At 46.6% G+C, this 20,186-nt stretch overlaps 1 protein-coding gene across 7 annotated transcripts in view; it reads right to left on the bottom strand.

Moving 5' to 3' along the window:
* Positions 1–20,186, bottom strand: part of LOC140426158 (palmdelphin-like) — a 136,727-nt gene that overhangs the window by 34,400 nt on the left and 82,141 nt on the right. For 5 of the 7 annotated variants that reach the window (XM_072510584.1, XM_072510585.1, XM_072510581.1 and 2 more), the window contains one exon: positions 691–805. The exons of the other annotated variants lie outside the window; for them this stretch is intronic. In XM_072510584.1, the coding sequence (XP_072366685.1) occupies positions 691–805 (115 nt within the window). The remainder of the gene's footprint in view (positions 1–690; positions 806–20,186) is intronic. 7 annotated transcript variants of the gene reach the window in all.

The following is a 20,186-nucleotide window of genomic DNA, read 5'->3' as shown; positions in this document are numbered from 1 at the left end:
TGGCAAGTTTAACGATCTGTGAGACCTTTAGATCGGGATTGTTGAACTCAGATCCTGTCCTCTATTCTACAGCTTGCATTGATGTTCACAACCTTATAATATTTGACAACAAACAGGGAGTTACTGTGACATCCTGCCTAGCATTATGCAAAAACAACAAATTAACTTGTCTTTCACCTTAATTCTCTTTGTTGGAGACACAGAGGAAACTCAGGGGGCTTGACAGGGTAAATGCAGAGAGATTTTTTCCCCTTGTGGGTGAGTCTAGGAACAGGGGGCATAATTTCAGAATAAGGTGTCACCCATTTAAGACAGGGATGAGGAGGAACTTCTTCTCACAGAGGATTGTGGATCTGTGGAATTCTTTACTGCAGAGACCGGTAGAGGCTGAATCGTGAAGTATGTTAAAGGCTGAGATAGACAGCGTTTTAATCAGTAAGGGAATCAAACGTTATGGGGATAAAACGGGAAAGTGGAGTTGAGGATCAGATCAGATCAGTCATGATCTTGTTGAATGGTGTAGCAGACTCAATAGGTCGAATGGCCTACTTCTGCTCCTACGTCTTCTGGTCTGTTTTGCCTACATAACAATGTACGGCCAAAATGTTAAACATGAAAGCTAAAATGGTTTGTGCTCCAAAAGCAACACATTTGCTTTAGTCACTTGTTAAATAATTTTGAATATTTTACCTTTATTATATCTGCTGTAGATCTTTCTGCTGCTTTCAGTTTCTTCAATAACAATTGTTCATTAAATGAAATTTGGCCTTCTTGGCTCTCAAGATATTTGATTTCCTCTTCAAGCCTATAAATAATGTTCAATTTCAGAATTTAATATTAAAATTAGTGATAAGCTGTATTTTTGCAGATAAATACACTCTCTCTCATGAAACATAGAATCCTTACAGTGCAGAAGGAGACCATTCGGCCCATTGAGTCTGCACCGACGCTCTGAAAGAGCACCCTGCCGAGGGTCAGGACCCTATCCTATCCCCACCTAACCTTTTGAACACTAAGGGTCAATTTAGCATGGCCAATCCACCTAACCTGCGCATCTTTGGACTGTGGGAGGAAACCGGAGCACCCGGAGAAAAACCCACGCAGTCACGGGGAGAAAGTACTAATGCCACACAGGCAATCACCCAAGATTGGAATTGAACCCGGGTCTCTGGCTCTGTGAGGCAGCAGTGCTAACCACTGTGCCACTGCGCCATATCCAGAAAGTACCAACAGTTTTATGCCAGTTAGAAATTTGATATGAACTTTGCCCCTTAGCAAATTTGTTTTCTGTAAACAACAGCAGTCTGGAGACCGGATAGCATTATGTGGTCAACATACTGAGGAGCCCACATTAAGCATTGTATATAATGGAAATATGGCATAGTATATTAGGTATATTGATTAATGCATTTTAGTAGTGTGTCGACTGGATAGTCTATATATATATAACCAGTATTCTGTATCATGTTAATTGATTGTTATATTGGGTAGCATCAGTTCACTGACTGTGTGATGGGTTTCATAGCATATATCACAATATTGCCTAGCTTGGCATAAAAACCTCACTACCTATTCACAAGAAGGTTTTGTGGGCATGTAAGCTGCATTTGATAAGATTTATATATTTTTCATACAAATTTCTCACCACCTATTTTGTTTCTAAAGAAGCCTTAAAACAAATATGTGGAAAACAAAAACTAAAATTAAAGGAATGGCAATAGCCTGTGCAGTCAATTCTTTCCTAAGACCATTATGAATTTTACTTAACTTGTTTAGTCTCCTGAGGGAGGAAGGTAACAAGAAATAAAACTCTGAAGAACATAAAATGCTACAAAATTCTCCTCCAATCCCCCAAATAATCCAGTAAGATTCCAGTTTTAGTGATTGAATGTTATAATCATCCTATCTATTATCAGCATGATTGCATCCTGCCCAATTGCTTTTCAAATGACATCAAAATAGGGCTGGATTTTACAAGCTACTGTGGTTCTCACCCCCAACATCAAGGTAGGTGCTTGATGGCTGGCTCAGACAAAAATAGCCTCCTTGGCCCATTGTGCCTGAACCAGCCATCAAGTACCTATCCTAATGTGGATGAAATAGTGGTGGGGACAGGGTGAGTTCCTTAAGTGTCCGCTGAAAGGCCTTGACAGGGAAAAGGGTAGGTAGATGAGATGCCAGGTACCTCCACCAACCCCCCAGCCCTCTACCCCTATCCCCCCCCACCCACCCCAGGTAAGATTTTATACAGGTGGGTAGGCAGCAGGAAGACGCGTGCTGGATTTAATTACAACCACTCTATCTGCTTTGAAATACGCCTCAGGGGAGCATAGGATTCAACCCAGAATATGGCTTACATACCTGATTTTACTAACTTTCATTGAATTGCAAACTAAAGATTGATTACAGAAGCACAATAGTGCCTTTGAACACAATTACTATTTTCATAAATTAAGAGTTGCCCATCACTGTTGAAATTCATGCGTTTTTTGTTACCTGCAGATTTGCCGACTGAAATGCTTTCATTGTTGGCCTCACATTCTCTATCCTTCACTCCAACTTATCCAAAACTCAGCTTTATCTTGTTCAGCTTGCTCACCACCTCCATCCTTGCTGATGGACATCATCCAATGCCTCAAATTAAATGTGCATATACCTATATCGGGCTGTTTAGCACACTGGGCTAAATCGCTGGCTTTGAAAGCAGACCAAGGCAGGCCTGCAGCACGGTTCAATTCCTGTAACAGCCTCCCTGACCAGGTGCCGGAATGTGGCGACTAGGGGCTTGTCACAGTAACTTCATTGAAGCCTACTCGTGACAATAAGCGATTTTCATTTCATTATTATTAAATCCCTCCCTGACCTCTTCCAATCTTTCTCCAGACCTTCTTCCAATCTTCCGCCAGATCCTCTTCTGGCACTACATTGCTCTGAACTCTCAGACCGGAATTTTAAGGTGCTTCCCACTGGCGGGATTTTCCAGTCCCATTGAAGTCAATGGACCTTTGAATGGCTGGTTGTATCTTCCACCCCACTCCTGCCACGATGGAGCCGTAATGTTCTGCCTTTAGATCCTCTGTCTTTGGCCTCTTCACACTTTTACTCAAGACCTTTTGGATCCTACTCTCTGCCTCCCTCAATTCCTCTGCATGTCTTGGATTGCTTTAAAAGTCATCTTCAAAACCCGTCACTTATTGTTCAGCACTCTTCTAAGTAATTACTGTATGTTTATATTTTTTAAATGTTGACATGACACAGATTGTGCAGTGAATAAAATCTGTGCACCATTAAATGTTGAGGGTAACGCATAGCTGAAACCAGCACCATATTTTCAATTTGCTTTACATTTTTCCTCAACATATCAGCTCTTTCTAATTCCAAAATGAATGAAAACTGATCAACTATAAAGCAGTAATACTCATACAGGTTTTCTAACTTTGCTGCAAAATGTCTACATCTGAGTTTCACATTTTTCACCGAGGATATACATCTCTGGTGCAGTTGAATAAGTCACACAAGTTTGAAATGATGCTCAAATATTAAGAGAATTGATGGATTCAGTAAGATGGATTTCTGCATGGTGTATACAAGACCATCATATTGTGAAAATGATAGTTGCACTTATTTTTGTTTCTCTTTTTAGGTAATATATAGAATATCATTCATGGAAAATCATGGGCGGAATTCTCCGGTATCGGCGCGATGTCTGCCGACCGGCGCCCAAAACGGCACTAATCAGTTGGGCATCACGCCGCCCCAAAGGTGCGGAATCCTCCGCATCTTGGGGGGCCGAGCCCCAACCTTAAGGGGCTATGCCCACGCCGGACTAATTTCCGCCCCGCCAGCTGGCGGGAAAGGCCATTGGTGCCCCGCCAACTGGCGCGGAAATAACAGCTCCGGGCAGCGCATTCGCGGGAGCGTTAGCGGCCGCCCACGGCATCCCCGCACATGCACAATGGAGGGGGTCTCTTCCGCCTCCGCCATGGTGGAGACCGTGGCGAAGGCGGAAGGAAAAGAGTGCCCCCACGGCACAGGCCTGCCCACGGATCGGTAGGCCCCGATCGCGGGCCAGGCCACCGTGGGGGCACCCCCCGGGGCCAGATCGCCCCGCGCCCCCCCCCAGGACCCCGGAGCCCGCCCGCGCTGCCTTGCCCCGCCGGTAAGGTAGGTGGTTTAATCTACGCTGGCGGGACAGGCATTCTAGCAGCGGGACTTCGGCCCATCTGAGACGGAGAATCGCAGGGGGGGCCTGTCAACCGGCGCGGCGTGATTCCCGCCCTCGCCGAATATCCGGTGCCGGAGAATTCGGCAACCGGCGGGGGGTCGGAGAATCTCGCCCCAAATCTGGATCTTTCAATGTATGTTTCCAACAAGAGTAGCCTTAATTGCCATTAAATCATCCCTAATCTGTTTATGGACTTCTTCCATTTTTGAACCATGCCCATTTAAGGATATATGAGGAACATTTTGAATAAATCACGGGAAATTTCCTCTGGGTACAAGAAGTGATATACCTCATGTCTAACTGGTGCCTTTAAATATTAACCTGGCCGTGTTTACTCCTTGTGTAATTTCAGGGTTGTCCATCCCATTCTGAATTATACTCGTTTCCTCATTCTGTTAATTTTAAAGAAGGAATTTTAGACCAAGCTCTATTTCTGAATGAAAGCTACAAAGAATTACTGATGAACCTATCACCCCTGTTTGTCCATTCATTTGTGCTTCAAAACCTTCAACTGGAAAGATTGACACTGGTCCAGATTTTTGCTTCGACGGAGAGGTTCAGCGGGACTGCAGTTGGACCAAGGATTGCACATATGTGGTTTACGGAGATAGGTGGCCATTTCAATTATCAGATGCCTCCACTGAAGTGGGAATTTGTTAGGCCAGGAGTGTAAAATCCAATATGTGCAGATTGTACCAGGATAAAGCTGGTCTGAACTAGGTGGATTTGTGGATTTATTTAGGTAGTCAGAGTACCCCTTGGGAAAGGTAGGACACCCATTTGGATATGGTCCCGGGGCACAATTGTGAGACATAATGCACCCTTCAGGATTGTCAAAAGTGAACATGATCATGCATAAAAAATGCATCTACTCATTGGGACTGTCAGTGTTGGAGAGGAACTTCCAAACTGTCAAGGAACTGTCAAGCTGTCAAATAACTGTTACAATGCTAGGCGTGTCAGCTTGGAAGGGGCGTGGGAAAAGGGTGGTGGATGGGGTGCATGGGTTTGCATGAGTTAGCACTAAAGTTGTTATAGAGACTATAAGGTGTGATGGGGATGTGGAGTAGAGAGGAAGGAGCTGGCATAGAGGGTCTGAGAGGCGATAGAGGTGGGCAGGGGGGGCATGAGATGTCATAGGTTGGCGCAGCTAGGGAATGAGGAGTGTGTGGAGGGGTTGAGGGTTTTTCGTTTTAATTTATTATTAAACAACCTAAGCCGAGTGCTAGAGAATAGGGATAGACCTTCCATCAGGCCCGCCTCACAGCTGACGGCCTCTGCATTCATTTAGACGGTGGTGGGCCTGAATTCCAATCAAGGCCGCCTCCCGCACCCCTCGGAAAGGTAAATCCCAACTGCGGGCAGCCATTTTTCAAAGGCTGGGTTCGCAGAGCTGGTAATTCCCTCATCCCTGCGCATGTAACCTGGGAGTGGAATTTTGGGGCCTCTTTCTCTCCACAGATATTGCCTGACCCCATGAACATATTCCAACATTGTTTTCTTTTTAATCATTTGAAAAATTGTTTGAAAGATTCAAGGGATGGAAACAACCCTAAGGCAACAGTTATTCAGGCCGACAGTGTGCCGAGACTAGATTGTGAGATCAATCAGGGAATGGAAAATCTTGTCCAGAAAAAGTATTTTTCCATGTGACCCTGAGCCACTGCATTGAGGTCGTCAGTAGCTCGAGGGAAATTGCAGTTGCGATCTATAAGGGCTCTTGTCTATTCAGATTGTGTTTAATCTAACTTAATAAGCAGTATATTTTAACATGGCAGTCAACCTACAGTGCGCAATGACGAACTGTTCACTTGTAAGCAGGAATGGATAAGATTTCCTTTATTTGCTCTAAGGGGAGCAGTATTGTAAATGTGCAGTAAAAAGTGCTTTGATTGCTATTCCAGAAAAATTGCAAGTGCATCTTTTAGAATACATTTATAAGTTTGTTCGAAAATAGACCTTTCTGTCATGATCACAAATGTCACTGCTGCTTACAAAGACGCAGGCAAAAACCTTCCCTCAATCTAAGTTTCTGAAACTTTTCATTGATTGCACAATTGTGTGCAGTTTTGGTGTCCTCATCTGAGGAAGGATGTTCTTGCTATGGAGGGAGTGCAGCGAAGGTTTACCAGACTGATTCCTGGGATGGTAGGGGTTTAGAAGAGTGAGAGGGGATCTCATAGAAACAAAATTCTACAGGATTAGACAGGGTAGATTCAGAAGGAATGTTCCTGATGGTTGGGGAAGCCCAGAACTAGGGGACATAGTTTGAGGATAAGGGGTAAAAATGTTAGGACTGAGCTGAGAAATGTCTTCACTCAGGGAGTGGTGAATCTATGGAATTCGCTACCACAGAAAGTAGTTGAGGCCAAAACATTGTGTAATTTCAGGAAGGAATCAGGGCAAAAGGGATCAAGGGATATGGGGAGAAGGTGAGATTAGGGTATTGAACATGACAATCAGCCAAGATCATAATGAATGGCGGAGCAGGCTCGAGGGGCTGAATGGCCTCCTCCTGCTTCTATTTTCTATGTTTCTATGGCATTAGTATTTGGAATGCTCTTCCCAAAAGTAATGGTGGGGGCTAGTTCATTGTATATATTCAAGGCTGAGTTAGACAGATGTTTAATTGACAATGGAGTCAAAGGTTATGGGGGAGGGGTGGGCTGGCTGGAAAGAGGAGTTAAGGCCACAATCAAATCATGCATGATCTTCTTGAATGGTGGAACAGGCTTGAAGGGCCGAATGGCCTCCTCCTGCTCTTCTTTCTCATGATTTAATTTTACAGTAATATCATTGCAGTGTTAATGTAAGCCTACTTGTGAAAATAAAGATTATTATTATCTTATTTTTTTAGATGACTGAGGATAAATAGAACATTTATTGACAGGGTTTTACTTTTTCTCTACAAAGTTTAAAATGCTCTGAATACAATCCCAGCAATTATACAAGGGTTGCGCCCATCAGGGGCCTCTGCCGTTGATCTCACAAGAGAAGGGTTGTCAGGGAGAGGCCCCATCCTTCACTTAAAGATAGTAGGACCCGTTTAGGAGAGTTCATAGAATCACAGAATCCCGAAAGTGCAGGAGAAGGCCATTCGGCCCATCGAGTCTGCCTGACCCTCTGAAAGAGCACTCTACCTAGGTCCACTCCTCTGCCCAACCCACCCTAGCCCCATAGGGGCAGCACAGTAGCATGGTGGTTTTCACTGTTGCTTCACAGCGCCACAGACCCGGGTTCGATTCCCAGCTTGTGTCACTCTCTGCGGAGTCTGCACATTCTTCCTGTGTCTGCATGGATTTACTCGGGATGCTCTGGTTTCCTCCCACAAGACCCGAAATACGTGCTTGTTAGGTGAATTTGACATTCTAAATTCTCCCTCAGTGTACCCAAACAGGCGTCGGCGTGTGGCGACGAGGTTTTTATCACAGTAACTTCATTGCAGTGTTAATGTAAGCCTACTTGGGACACAAATAAAGATCATTATTATTATTAACCCATAACCTAACCTGCACATTTTTGGACTGTGAGAGGAAACTAGAGTAGCCGGAGGACACCCACACAGACATGGGGAGAATGTGCAAACTCCACACAGACTGTCTTCCAAGGTTGGAATCGAACTCCGGTCCCTGGCTCTGTCAGGCAGCAGTGCTAACCAAGTTCCTGGATCACAATAGAGACCGGGACCTCCAAAGTTAACCTCACATCCAGAACTGAAGTGGCTGATATGCTTTTTTCTTCTTGACATACTGCCTCTGAAGAGCCACCAGAGATGGGATGAACCTCACCCCCCCCGCCACCCCAATGAGCAGGCAGGACACTCAGGGGTGGTATCTCACTATAAAAGGCACAAGGCACTCACACTTCACCTCTTTCTACTGATGAACATCTACAGAGTGAGTCAGGGTGTATGTACAATATCACACCTCCAGCACATGGCTAAGGGCTAGCCTGGTTCAGTCAGACAGAGTAGCCACACTTAGGTTAGCAGAGAGTCGAACTCATAGAGAACTGTGCTAACTGTGCTAATGGTTCAATAAATCAGATTGAACTAAATTCAAAGTCTGGAGTATCTTTTAGTTAAAGTTGCATCCAGTTGCAGCCTGTGTTATCCCAGAGTACATAACACAACAAAGGGCAGAGAGGTGAAAGAGCTCTTGAAGTGTGTTCAGACTGAAAAGGGGACCATATTGACTTTGGCCGATCGTGTGAAACAAGTTACAGCAGCAGTTTGTTTTAAATTTCTCCTGATTGTATTTTCAGCAGCCATATTACCCATTTTACACCATTAAACAAAGTATAAATCAAACCCGCAGTGTTCGATTAATGTGAGGTAAACATAGAGCTGGCAGAATCACTTCCATGAAAAATATTGGTGAACTCTTGGATGTTTCCCACAATCCAGCAGCTTTCATGTTTGTTTACTGGTGCTAGAGCACAGAATTACCAGGATTATCGGATTCTATTTCACAACTTGCCCTGGTGGGATTTGAACTCACAACCACACCGTTCCAAAAGCAGCTGTCCAATTACCAGGCCTGCCCAACACCTCCATTGTGATGTGATGTAAAACACTGCAGTGAGGTAAAGAAGGGGTAGATCTACATGACTTGGTTGTAGTTGTGGACTATTAACTTCAATGCCACACCTTATGGTACTGACGTTGCCAATACTAATGGTGGTGTTACAGACAGGGTGAGAGAGAACTGTTGCAATCCCTATTCCCTTCCAACTGATCAATAAACAATCATAAACTTTTAAGAGGAAGAGGGGCGACATTCTCCGACCCCCCGCCGGGTCGGAGAATCGCCGGGGGCTGGCGTGAATCCCGCCCCCGCTGGTTGCCGAAGTCTCCGGCACCGGATATTCGGCGGGGGCGGGAATCGCGGCGCGCCGATTGGCGGGCACCCCCGCTCGATTCTCTGGCCTGGATGGGCCGAAGTCCCGCCGATAAATTGCCTGTCCCACCGGCGTAAATTAAATCACCTACCTTACCGGCGGGACAAGGCGGCACGGGCGGGCTCCGGGGTCCTGGGGGGGGCGCGGGGCAATCTGACCCCGGGGGGTGCCCCCACGGTGGCCTGGCCCGCGATCGGGGCCCACCGATCCGTGGGCGGGCCTGTGCCGTGGGGGCACTCTTTTCCTTCCGCCTTCGCCACGGTCTCCACCATGGCGGAGGCGGAAGAGACCCCCTCCATTGTGCATGTGCGGGGATGCCGTGGGCGGCCGCTAACGCTCCCGCGCATGCGTCGCCCGGAGATGTCATTTCCGCGCCAGCTGGCGGGGCAACAAAGGCCGTTTCCGCCAGCTGGCGGGGCAGAAATTCCTCCGCCGTCGGCCTAGCCTCTCAATGTTGGGGCTCGGCCCCCAAAGATGCGGAGCATTCCGCACCTTTCTGGCGGCGCGATGCCCGTCTGATTGGCGCCGTTTTGGGCGCCAGTCGGCGGACATCGCGCCGTTTCCGGAGAATTTCGCCCGAGGTGTGTATGTTATAACCCTTGAGTGTGTGTACAATTTGAATAGTCAGCAGCAAGCTTTTTGTGGATTTAAATAAAGAGGATTACCTATTTATGCACTCACCCCGAAATCTAATGCTATGGCACTCATTGACACAGTCACATAAACACCGCTCAAGGAAAGTACAATTGAAGAGAATATTACACTTTTATGATTTATAAGCAAAAGAATAGTTGATAATTTGTTTGACCGTGAAAAGCACAAGTTGCAGACCCGGTGAAGGAGACGGACGGTGTCCTCACCCCTGAAGTGTAGTTTAGATCAATTAAACAGGCAAAGTTATTTCAGGATTCTCTTGAAGGAATGGACTTTCAGCAGGTCACCAAGTTTGTTGCTTCTACTCTCATTAACAGGAGGTAATTCTTTTTGTGTTAGTGGATCCGAAAAGGAACAACTTTGGAGACTCTATGTTGTTACAGCCTCTGGTTCATATAAGGCATAGGTGACACTGCCCTTTCTGTTGATGCTGTCAGCAATTTAAAGATTGCAAAGGGAAAAACGTGGCCACTTTACCACGTGACCCCCTCACAATGGCAGTTCCTCTTCCAAATATGGTGCCGACCTAGCGTTGTATAGCCACATCCTGATTTACCGTTTTAAGACCCCCTCCAGAGGGGTTTTGTTTCAAAAAACACCCATTCAATTCAGGATTGTTTCCTGATGGTCTCAGGATACATGTAGTGAACATCATTTTGTCTGGGATGTGCCCTATTTTCTTGACAGTGATTTGATTTTGAATGCACAAGCCAAGTCATATGACCTATGGCGGTCATCTTTGTAGCACATTGTGTTTTCTCATTATAAATAGCCAATTTCAAAGAGTCCACATTGAATAAAGTTAATCTCTTGAAGGTTAGGAATATCATATGTCTTTATCATGTATAACAGAGAAGGGATACATTTGTTGCCAGTTTTAGAAGGTTGTACAGAACGATTAAAGGACTAGTAGGCATTCAGTGGGATTTGCACGGCGTAGAATCACAAGCGCTGAAAATATATTGCTAATCTGCCAAATTTAATAACATATAAACCTTGCAAATTCTTGTAAGTCACTCGCAATTTCTTTAATGCAGAGAATCACCTTGTCAGCTTGAAGGGGCGGTGACCAGATAGTGACACCCACAGACAGCTGATCCCCTTGTCCAGGGAGTTTCTTTAAAAGATGAGGGGAAGTCATGAAAGTATTTGAATTTCATAAATAAGGTTGTCTCAAGTAAAATAAGATTAATTTGTTTTTGTTTTAAAGTTGCACGTACAAATCATCCATGTCCTCTGGAGTTTGCTGTGATTTCATTTATGGACAAAATATTGGCACTCCCATAAACTATATTAATGTTGCCCAACCAGGTAGTGAGGTGTGACCTTTCACTTTGCGTCACGTTTACAGATTTTAGGTAACGCCGGTTTGCGAGTACGCCCAACAAAAAAGCACAAAACGAACGTATTTGCTCCATAATATACGTATTGGTACAGGATAGTGTAGACATTTCATTGAGTGAACAATAAATCAAAAATATCGAGTCGTGCGTGGATCATGATTCTATTTAAATACTGTGCATTTCAAACTTCTAGGAGGTTAACAGCTTGTGGTTGGCAGCTCTACAGCACTTACGAAGCTCACCAGTGACCTATAGTGGCAGAAAGGATGCTCTGTGCTAACATTTTTACTGTTACTTTGCGGTGTAGCAACACATTGTAGCTCCATTCCTGTTTCTGATAGCTGCACATCCAAGATTTGCAACAGGAGATTCTACAAATGGTCATAATTGTTTTCAATTCGGGGCAGCACAATTTAGGAAGGATGCAAAGGCTTTAGAGAGGGTTCAGAAAAGGTTGACAAGAATGGTCACAGGAACAAGGGACCCCAATTACACGGACAGATAGGAGATGCTACGGTAAGGTTGAGAGGAGATTGAAATCATGAGAGATCAGAAAAGAGCTGATAGGGAGAAAATGGTTCCTTTGGCTGAAGGATTGCGAGGCAGAGGACACTGACTTCAGGTGAATGTCAACACAATCAGAGTTGACATGGGAAACCTTTTTTCTTCTGAATGAGTGGATAGAATCTGTAATTCGCTACCCAACGCTGTGGTGGAGACAGATTCAATCGGGGCTTTCAAAAGGATGGTGATTAACTATAGGACCAAAACAAATGCAGGGCCACAGGGAAAAAGTGGGGGAGTGTAACTAGCTGAATTGCTCTTCAGAGAGCTGGCAGGGACATAATAGGCCAAGTGGCCTCCTTCTGTGCTGTAACCATACTATGATTCTGTTGTAGATAAAGAGAGAATTCACTCTGTGTATTTTAACTTATCCATTCAAGAATACTTCAAAGTCTTCACATCATAGCATCAAATTGATTATTGAATGAAGCCAAGGTGTTTTGTTTTATAAATTTAGAGTACCTAATTCATTTTTTCCAATTAAAGGGTAATTTAGCATAGCCATTCCATCTACCCTGCACAACTTTGGGTTGTGGGGGTGAAACCCATATAATCACAGGGAGAATGTGCAAACTCCACATGGACTGTGACCCAGAGCCGGGATCGAACCTGGGACCTCGGCGCCATGAAGCAGCAGTGCTAAGCACTGCTCCACCATGCTGCCCTATGAAGCCACGGTTCTTATCGTGTTTTCCAATTTCTTCATGGGATTGGGTGTGAGTGAGAAGTCTAGCATTTACTTCTCATCCCTAATTGCCCTCGAGAAGGTGGTGTTGGAGGTATACATTTCTGTACTATGCCCTCTCACTCACTGCCTGCCAATTGGCCAATTGAGGCCTTTAAGTAGGTAATTAATTTCCACATAACAGCCTCCTCCCAGTGATGCTGGTGGTGGGCAGGGAGGGTGTCCCTCCTGAGTGGGCCCACTTGGCCCATTGGAGTCTCCCCCAGTTGCCCTCTTCCCATGGCCTCTCAAACCCCAACCCAATGCCTCTTGTGCCCGTCGCTGGCACCCAGTGAGACCAGCAAAACACTCAATCCAACTCAGTATATCTTTGTCCTGGTGTTCTGGAGAGCTGCTGGCCTCTAATTGGCCAGCAGCTCGATGAGGAGGGACTTCCTGTTCCTGAGGAACAGAAATGCCCCCTCATTCCTCATTGCTCCTTGGCAGACTCCGAGACCCCCCCCCCCGCACCCCCCCCCCCCCCCCCCCATTCCCACCCCCCGCACCCACCGGCACCTCGTTTTAGCTTGGGGGAGGGGGGGATCTGGCGCCTCTCATATTTCCACCCAAAATGTGCAGTTGTGGTCTCCTTAAGAATCAAACATTCCCTATAGTGCAGAGGAAGGCCATTCGGCCCATCGAGTGTGCACTGACCCTTCAAACGGGCACCCTACCTAGTCCCAATACCCCGCCCCAACCCCATTACCCCACCTAACCTCACTAAGGGGCACGGCCAATCCACCTAACCTGCACATCTTTGGACTATGGGAGGAAACCGGAGCGCCCGGAGGAAATACACTCAGCCACAAGGAGAAAGTGCAAACATTACACAGACCATCATCTGAGGTCAGAATCAAACCCAGGTGCCTGGCACTGTGAGACAGCAGTGCTAAGCACTGTGCCACCGTGCTGCCCCTCTGGACTCTGTTCTCTGGAAAAGAGAAGACCATAGGAATCTTTTAAATTGTGATGGTGTTTGGGTGCATGTGGAGAAATTTCCATCTGAAAGTGCATTCAGAGCAAGAGGATGCAAATATACGGTGGTCACTAACAGCTTAAATGGAGTTTAGGAGAAATTTATTTAAAGAGTGGCTAAAATGTACGTTTCGCTGCTACATTGAGTATTGAAGCATATAGCATTGACACTTTGAGAGGAGGTTTGATGTACACATGAGGTAGAAGAGAGGAGAGGCACATGGGATCAGGATAGGAGGAGGTTTGGCTGGATTCTGAAGACCAATTGGGCCAATTCATAGAATCATAGAATTTATAGCGCAGAAGGAGGCCATTCGGCCCATCGAGTCTGCACCGGCCCATGGAAAGAGCACCCCACTTAAGCCCACACCTCCACCCTGTCCCCGTAACCCAGTAACCCCACCTAACCTAAGGGAAATTTAGCATGGCCAATCCAACTAATCTGCACGTCTTTGGACTGTGGGAGGAAACCGGAGCACCCGGAGGAAACCCACGCACACACGGGGAGAAATTGCAGACTCTGCACAGACAGTGACCCAAGCCGGGAATCAAACCTGGGACCCTGGAGCTGTGAAGCAACTCTGCTAACCACTGTGCTACCGTGCCTGTTCCTCTGCTGTAATTCTCCATAATACTCAAAAGCCAATTGAATCATTGATTATTCAGTGTAGCATTGCCAATATGCGGCAATCCGATCTCCCAGTCATATTCAAATAAGTGGAGTCACAAACAAAGGATGGGCACAAGGGAAAGAATGTTCTCCTCATGCAGCTTCACCTCTCTCGGCCCCTGATTCCCTCCTGTCTGGCGAGAACAATTTGAACCAGCAGTCAAATAATGAGAAATATGAAAAGAGGAATCTAATAAGACGTTGAGTTAACTTTAGAGATCATGGGTGATTTGAGCTCCCTCTGTTGGCGAAAATCAGGCAGTGCAAGAAGCTATTATCTGATGATTGATGGGAGAGGTGTTCCCCTGCATGGTATGAGCAACATATTATTAGACTAATTGGGGTCATATTTATGCCACTCCATAAAATCCCTTCAGTGCAGAAGAATGCCATTCAGCCCATCCAGTATGTATTGAAAGAGCACACTACCTAGGCCCACTCCCCAACTCTATCCCCATAACCCCGTGCATTGACCATGGCCAATCCACCTAACCTGCACACCTTTGGGCTGTGGAAGGAAACTGGAGCACCCGGGGAAACCCACGCAGACACGGGGAGAAAGTGCAAACTCCACACAGACAGTCACCCAAGGCCAAGTCACCCGGGTCCCTGGTACAGGGAGGCAGAAATGCTAACCACTGTGGCGCCACTTAGTATGTGTTGGAACAGAAAAGGTGACCCCTTCGAGGTTATGTTAAAAAAGAACTTACGAGGTGACGGGAGCAGGAGCGCTTCACCAGATGCCATAAAAAGTGGTGTGAGCCACGAATACACTCCCATTGCTGCCCAACACATCTCCTGGTCCTGTATTTTGGAAACCCTCTCTCCTACACCTGGTCCACTGCTGCTGACTAATGAGGCTCCAATGAAAAGAAAGGTCAGGAGGCTGATTCACTGGGCAAAATTCTTTGTTTGGGAGACTAAGTGTTGACGCCGGGACTGAATTGCGTGCAGTTTGTGTTCCCTTTGGGGACACTATTTCTGAAGCAATTCAGGACATGCAAATGGGCCAGCACTCTGCTGGCAAGAATTCTGAGCAATTCCTGGCCCGGCGAGTGTTCTAACTGCTGGGGCCGGAGTTAGCACCAAAACAACTGGCAGCTGGAGCTACTTACAGGTTCCTGGCTGCTCACGCTGCTGCCTGCTGCCTGTGTCCTATAAACGCTCAGAAGGCTTCTGGTCATCTGGCAGCCCACCCAGGCCGCTCCTCTGGGCACCCTCATACCTCTTTCCCATCTTCCCTTTTCCCTTCCTCCCTCCCTCTCCCCTAATCTCACTCTCACCCCCACCCTCTCCCCCCTTTCTTCTCTCTCCCCCTCTCAAACTCAGCAGGGCCATTTGAGCCCAGTGTTGAGTTCAAAGAGGCCCCATTTTTGCTGATGCAGGACTTCTATCCCACAGTGTGAGCATGTATGCTTTTGGGGGGTTTTACTTTTAGACAAAGGATAACCAGGTTGCCACACCGTAGGTTACTAGGTATTTGTCAGAGTTAATACAGAGGTGCTGCTTGCTCACAGTCTAACATGGAAGAGAGGGAAACCTCCCAAGTACTCTGATGATTTCACCATGTAATCATGTGACACACTACACAGAGAGGCATTGGTTACAATACATAACACCCCTTCCCCTTTACTCCTGTAGCGCAACAACAAATGTGAACTTATTTTTACTCATGGTGAATAGTGATGGTTTAACCAGTTATTATTATACAATTACATATATATATCTATATATCAGTGTAGTTGGACACTGGCTCTGTTTAGGCGGCATACATTATTCAGGAGTCTTTGTTTTCACACTCTCATTAGGCTTTCCACTCTTGGCTCAGGTACATCATCTAATAAAGTTGGTTCTCCTTCAGCTTCTACAGATGCTGTTGGTTTGACTGTGGTAGAAACTGATTTTGAATCGGGATTTCCCAACCTTCCGTGTCCAACATTGGCCTCTCAGATACCCACTCTGCAAATTCTCTTTTCAAAGCGAGGATTTGATCTCCTCCAAACTATCAGTTTCTATCTGATGACGAGAAGAAATTTAAGAAATTGACCCCATCTTTGCGGCAGATACCCTGGGCGGGATTCTCCGTAATCGGCGCGATGTCCGCCGACCGGCGCCAAAAACGGCGCGAATCAGTCCGGCATCGCGCCACCCAAAAGGTGCGGAATTCTCCGCATCTTGAGGGGCTAGGCCCGCGCCGGACTGATTTCTGCCCCGCCAGCTGGCACGGAAATGACTTTGCCTGGCGGCGCATGCACGGGAGCGTCAGCGGCTGCTCACGGCATCCCCGCGCATGCGCAGTGGAGGGGGTCTCTTCCTCCTCCGCCATAGTGGAGACCATGGCGAAGGCGGAAGGAATAGAGTGCCCCCACGGCACAGGCCCGCCCGCGGATCGGTGGGCCCTGATCGCAGGCCAGGCCACCGTGGGGGCACCCCCCAGGGCCAGATCGCCCCGCGCCCCCCCCAGGACCCCGGAACCCACCCACGCCGCCTTGTGCCGCCGGTAAGAGAGGTGGTTTGATTCTCGCCGGTGGGACAGGCATTCCAGCAGCGAGACTTCAGCCCATCGCGGCCGGAGAATCGCCGGGGGGGGGGGGGCCCGCCAACCGGCGTGCCGCGATTCCCACCCCCGCCGACTATCCGGTGCTGGAGAATTCGGCAACCGGCGGGGGTGGGATTCACGCCAGCCCCCGGCAATTCTCCGACCCGGCAGGGGGTCGGAGAATCCCGCCCTTCTCATGTGAAGAGTAGCTTCCTGTTAAAACTCTTTCTTCTTGCTCAAAATCTCTTGGTTTTGGTATCTGTTCACGGCGAACAACTAGATTTAGTCGCTCTACAATGATTGTTGTGTTCGTCAGGAAGAGCAAATCAAATTTAATTTTCAATTTATGTTTTGAAAACAATATTGCAGGTGAGGTTTGGGTTGTCACATGGCCAATGTTTGTATATAAAATGAGAAACATGTTTACTTTCTTAGCTAATGGTCCTTTTATGGCATTCTTCAATGACACTACCAGCTTCTCTGCCAATCTGTTTGTGAATAGAATAGCATTCCTACAGTACAGAAGGAGGCCTTTCAACCCATTGAGTCTGCACTGACCCTCTGAAGAGCACCCTACCTAGGCTCACTCCCCACCCTATCCCTCTAACCCTGTAATCCCACCTAACCTACACATATTTGGACACTAAGTGGCAATTTAGCATGGCCAATCCACCTAACCTGCACATCTTTGGCTTGTGGGAGGAAACCAGAGCACCCGGAGGAAACCCACGCAAACACGGGGAGAACGTGCAAACTCCACACAGCCCGTCACCCAAGGTCGGAATTGAACGCGGGTCCCTGGCACAGTGAGGCAGCAGTGCTAACCACTGTGCCACTGTTCTGCCCTGAGCAAATATTTTGTCCAGATGTTTGATTGTCTTCTCTGTAGCCGTCAATTTCATTATCATTATTTTGGACCATTTGGAATTTCCATCCACTAGCACAGGAAACGTATATCCTTCAATTGGTCCCGTGGAATCAATGTGAACTCTTTGCCGTGGTTGTTTTGGGCAATCCCAAGGTTGAAGAGATGGAGTATTTCATATCCTGGCACAAGATTTACATCAACCTACTCTTTCTTCAATCTGTGGTATAGTCCCGGCCACCAGAAATAACTCCTTGCGAGCTCTTTCATACGTACAACTTGGATGTCCTCCATGGAGTTGATCCAGTGCAATATGACTCTGCAAGCATGGTGGAATGATGACTTGGATTCCCGCATAGAAGTACTCCGTTTTGTACCGTTAATTCAAGTTACCTTGTTCTGTATGGCTTGAATTCCAGAAACCTCCTCTGATTATCCAGTGGTATTCTTTCAAGATCATGTCCATGACCTTCCCCATCACAGGATCTGACCTCATGTGTCTTTGCACTTGAGATGCAGTAATAGGTACAATATCCACCTGGGAAAAGTCCATGTGGTTTACATGGTTCTCCTGTGATTCGGCTTTGTCCCACACTGGAAACATGATAGAACATTGGCATTCGCATGTTGCTCTGATCTTCTGTATTTCATCTCATAATTATGCACTGATAAGATGAGGGACCATCTCTACAAACTATTTGCAGCCAGAGAGGGTGTTCCTTTATATGGCCCAAAAATCGTTGACAAAGGCCTGTGGTCTGTTAACAAGGTAAAATGCCTTCCACACAAGGAATGATTAAATCATCTGACTCCAGATATTATACTCAATGCTTCTTTTACCAATTGGGCATGATTCTGTTCAGCACTTGTCAACATTCTTTTCACAGTAACTTCATTTGAAGCCTACTTGTGACAATAAGCGATTTTAATTTCATTTCATTTCTCAAAGCGAGGGGCAACACGGTGGCACAGTGGCTAGCACTGCTACCTCACAGTGCTGAGGATCCGGGTTCGATCCTGGCCCCGGGTCACTGACCCCGTGGAGTTTGCACACCTTTCCCGTGTCCGTGTGGGTCTCACCCCAACAACTCAAAAAGATGAGCATGGTAAAAAGACTGGCCATGCTAAATTGCCCCTTAATTGGAAAAAAAAAAGAATTGGGTACTCTAAATCTATTTTTTAAATTTTTACAAAACATTCTCGATGCAAAACCTGTTTGCCTTTCACCCCCATTTAGCATTATATGAGAGACAAGTACACCCACCCCATTGGGCGATGTGTCACATGCAAGATGTATCTTAACTAAGGGTCGACATGAACTAAGACTTCCGGTTTCTTCAGCAGATTTCAGTCTTCAGTAGATGTTTCTTGCAGTGTACAGTCCAACTCCATTGTGGTTCACACATAATAATGTATGGAGTGGTTTTAATATGGTAGCAAGATTTAGAATGGATTTTCCAGAGTAATTATAAGTCCCAATGAGTCAGTTGCAATATATTCTGCGGTCTTTGCGCATCGAAAATCACAGTCACCTTTTAATAAATTTGCATTTCTCTCTCTTGACTTGAAGATTTTGTCTTTCAAGACCCTCCAATGTCTTTGCCAAATTCTTTAGGTGCTCCCGCTCAGTCGTGCTAGTGATTAAAATGTTGTCCACATAACATTGAACACAGTCGAGTCCCTAAGGATTTGGTCCATGGGCTTTTGGAAAAGGGCCGGTGCAGAAATTATTCTAAACGGTAGGTACTTGTACCTGAACAGTCTTTTCTGTGTTACAGTAGTTAGACGAGGCTGCGGCTCAGCTGCTACCTTCATCTGGAGGTATGCTTGGGACAAATCTATCTTGCTGAACTGTTGTCCATTCAGCAATCCAGCAAATAGGTCCTCTATTAATGGTAAGGGATACTGGTCAGCGCACAAAACTGGGTTGATCATCATTTTAAAGTCGCCACAGATTTTTAATGAGCCATCTGGCTTGATAACTGGGACAATTGGGGTTGCTCAATCACTCGTCATCATACTCTCGATCACTCCACCTTCGACCAATTCGTCAGGTTACATGTTGACTTTTGATTTGATAGCGTATGGCACAGATCTTTCGTTTAAGCATTTACGGATGCCAACAGGTTTTATCTTAAGGCGTGCCTCGACTCTGGTCATTTCCCCTGAAGTGTTTTCAAATATCCTCTTTTAGTTTTCTAAGAATTCCTATGCTCTTTCCATAAACCAGTTGGTTCACAGCTTGCCAATTTAGTTTGATTTTATTCAACTCTTCTAAAAAGTGCAGGAAGATTTCCTTTTACTGCATGTAATGGCAATTTTTCAAATTGGCCATTTACTTCAACCTGCACCCAGACATTACCCTTCACTGGAACTACCTTTTCCCTGTAAGTTCTCAAGATTATATCAGACGGTTTTAATGATACGTTCTTGGGCTTTTGTTGATACAATTTTCCAGATATATGGGGCGCGATTCTCCAAGCCCCGCGCCTGGCTGGAGAATCGCCGCAACCGCGCCACGACGCCCCGATGCCGGCGCGCGATTCTCCGAGGTGCGGAGAATCGGCGCCATTTGCGCCGACGCGTCTGACACGCCGCCGGCCGCGGGCCGCTGGAATCGGTGGGGCCGCCGATTCTCAGGCCCGGATGGACTGAGCGGCCATGCGGAAACAGCAGAATCCCGCCGGCGCTGTTCACCCCTGGTCGCTGCTGGCGGGAACTCTGCGCA

This window comes from Scyliorhinus torazame, chromosome 7, assembly GCF_047496885.1.
Source record: "Scyliorhinus torazame isolate Kashiwa2021f chromosome 7, sScyTor2.1, whole genome shotgun sequence".
Classification (NCBI taxonomy): Eukaryota; Metazoa; Chordata; class Chondrichthyes; order Carcharhiniformes; family Scyliorhinidae; genus Scyliorhinus; species Scyliorhinus torazame.
This window is presented reverse-complemented; position numbering and strand designations above follow the sequence as displayed.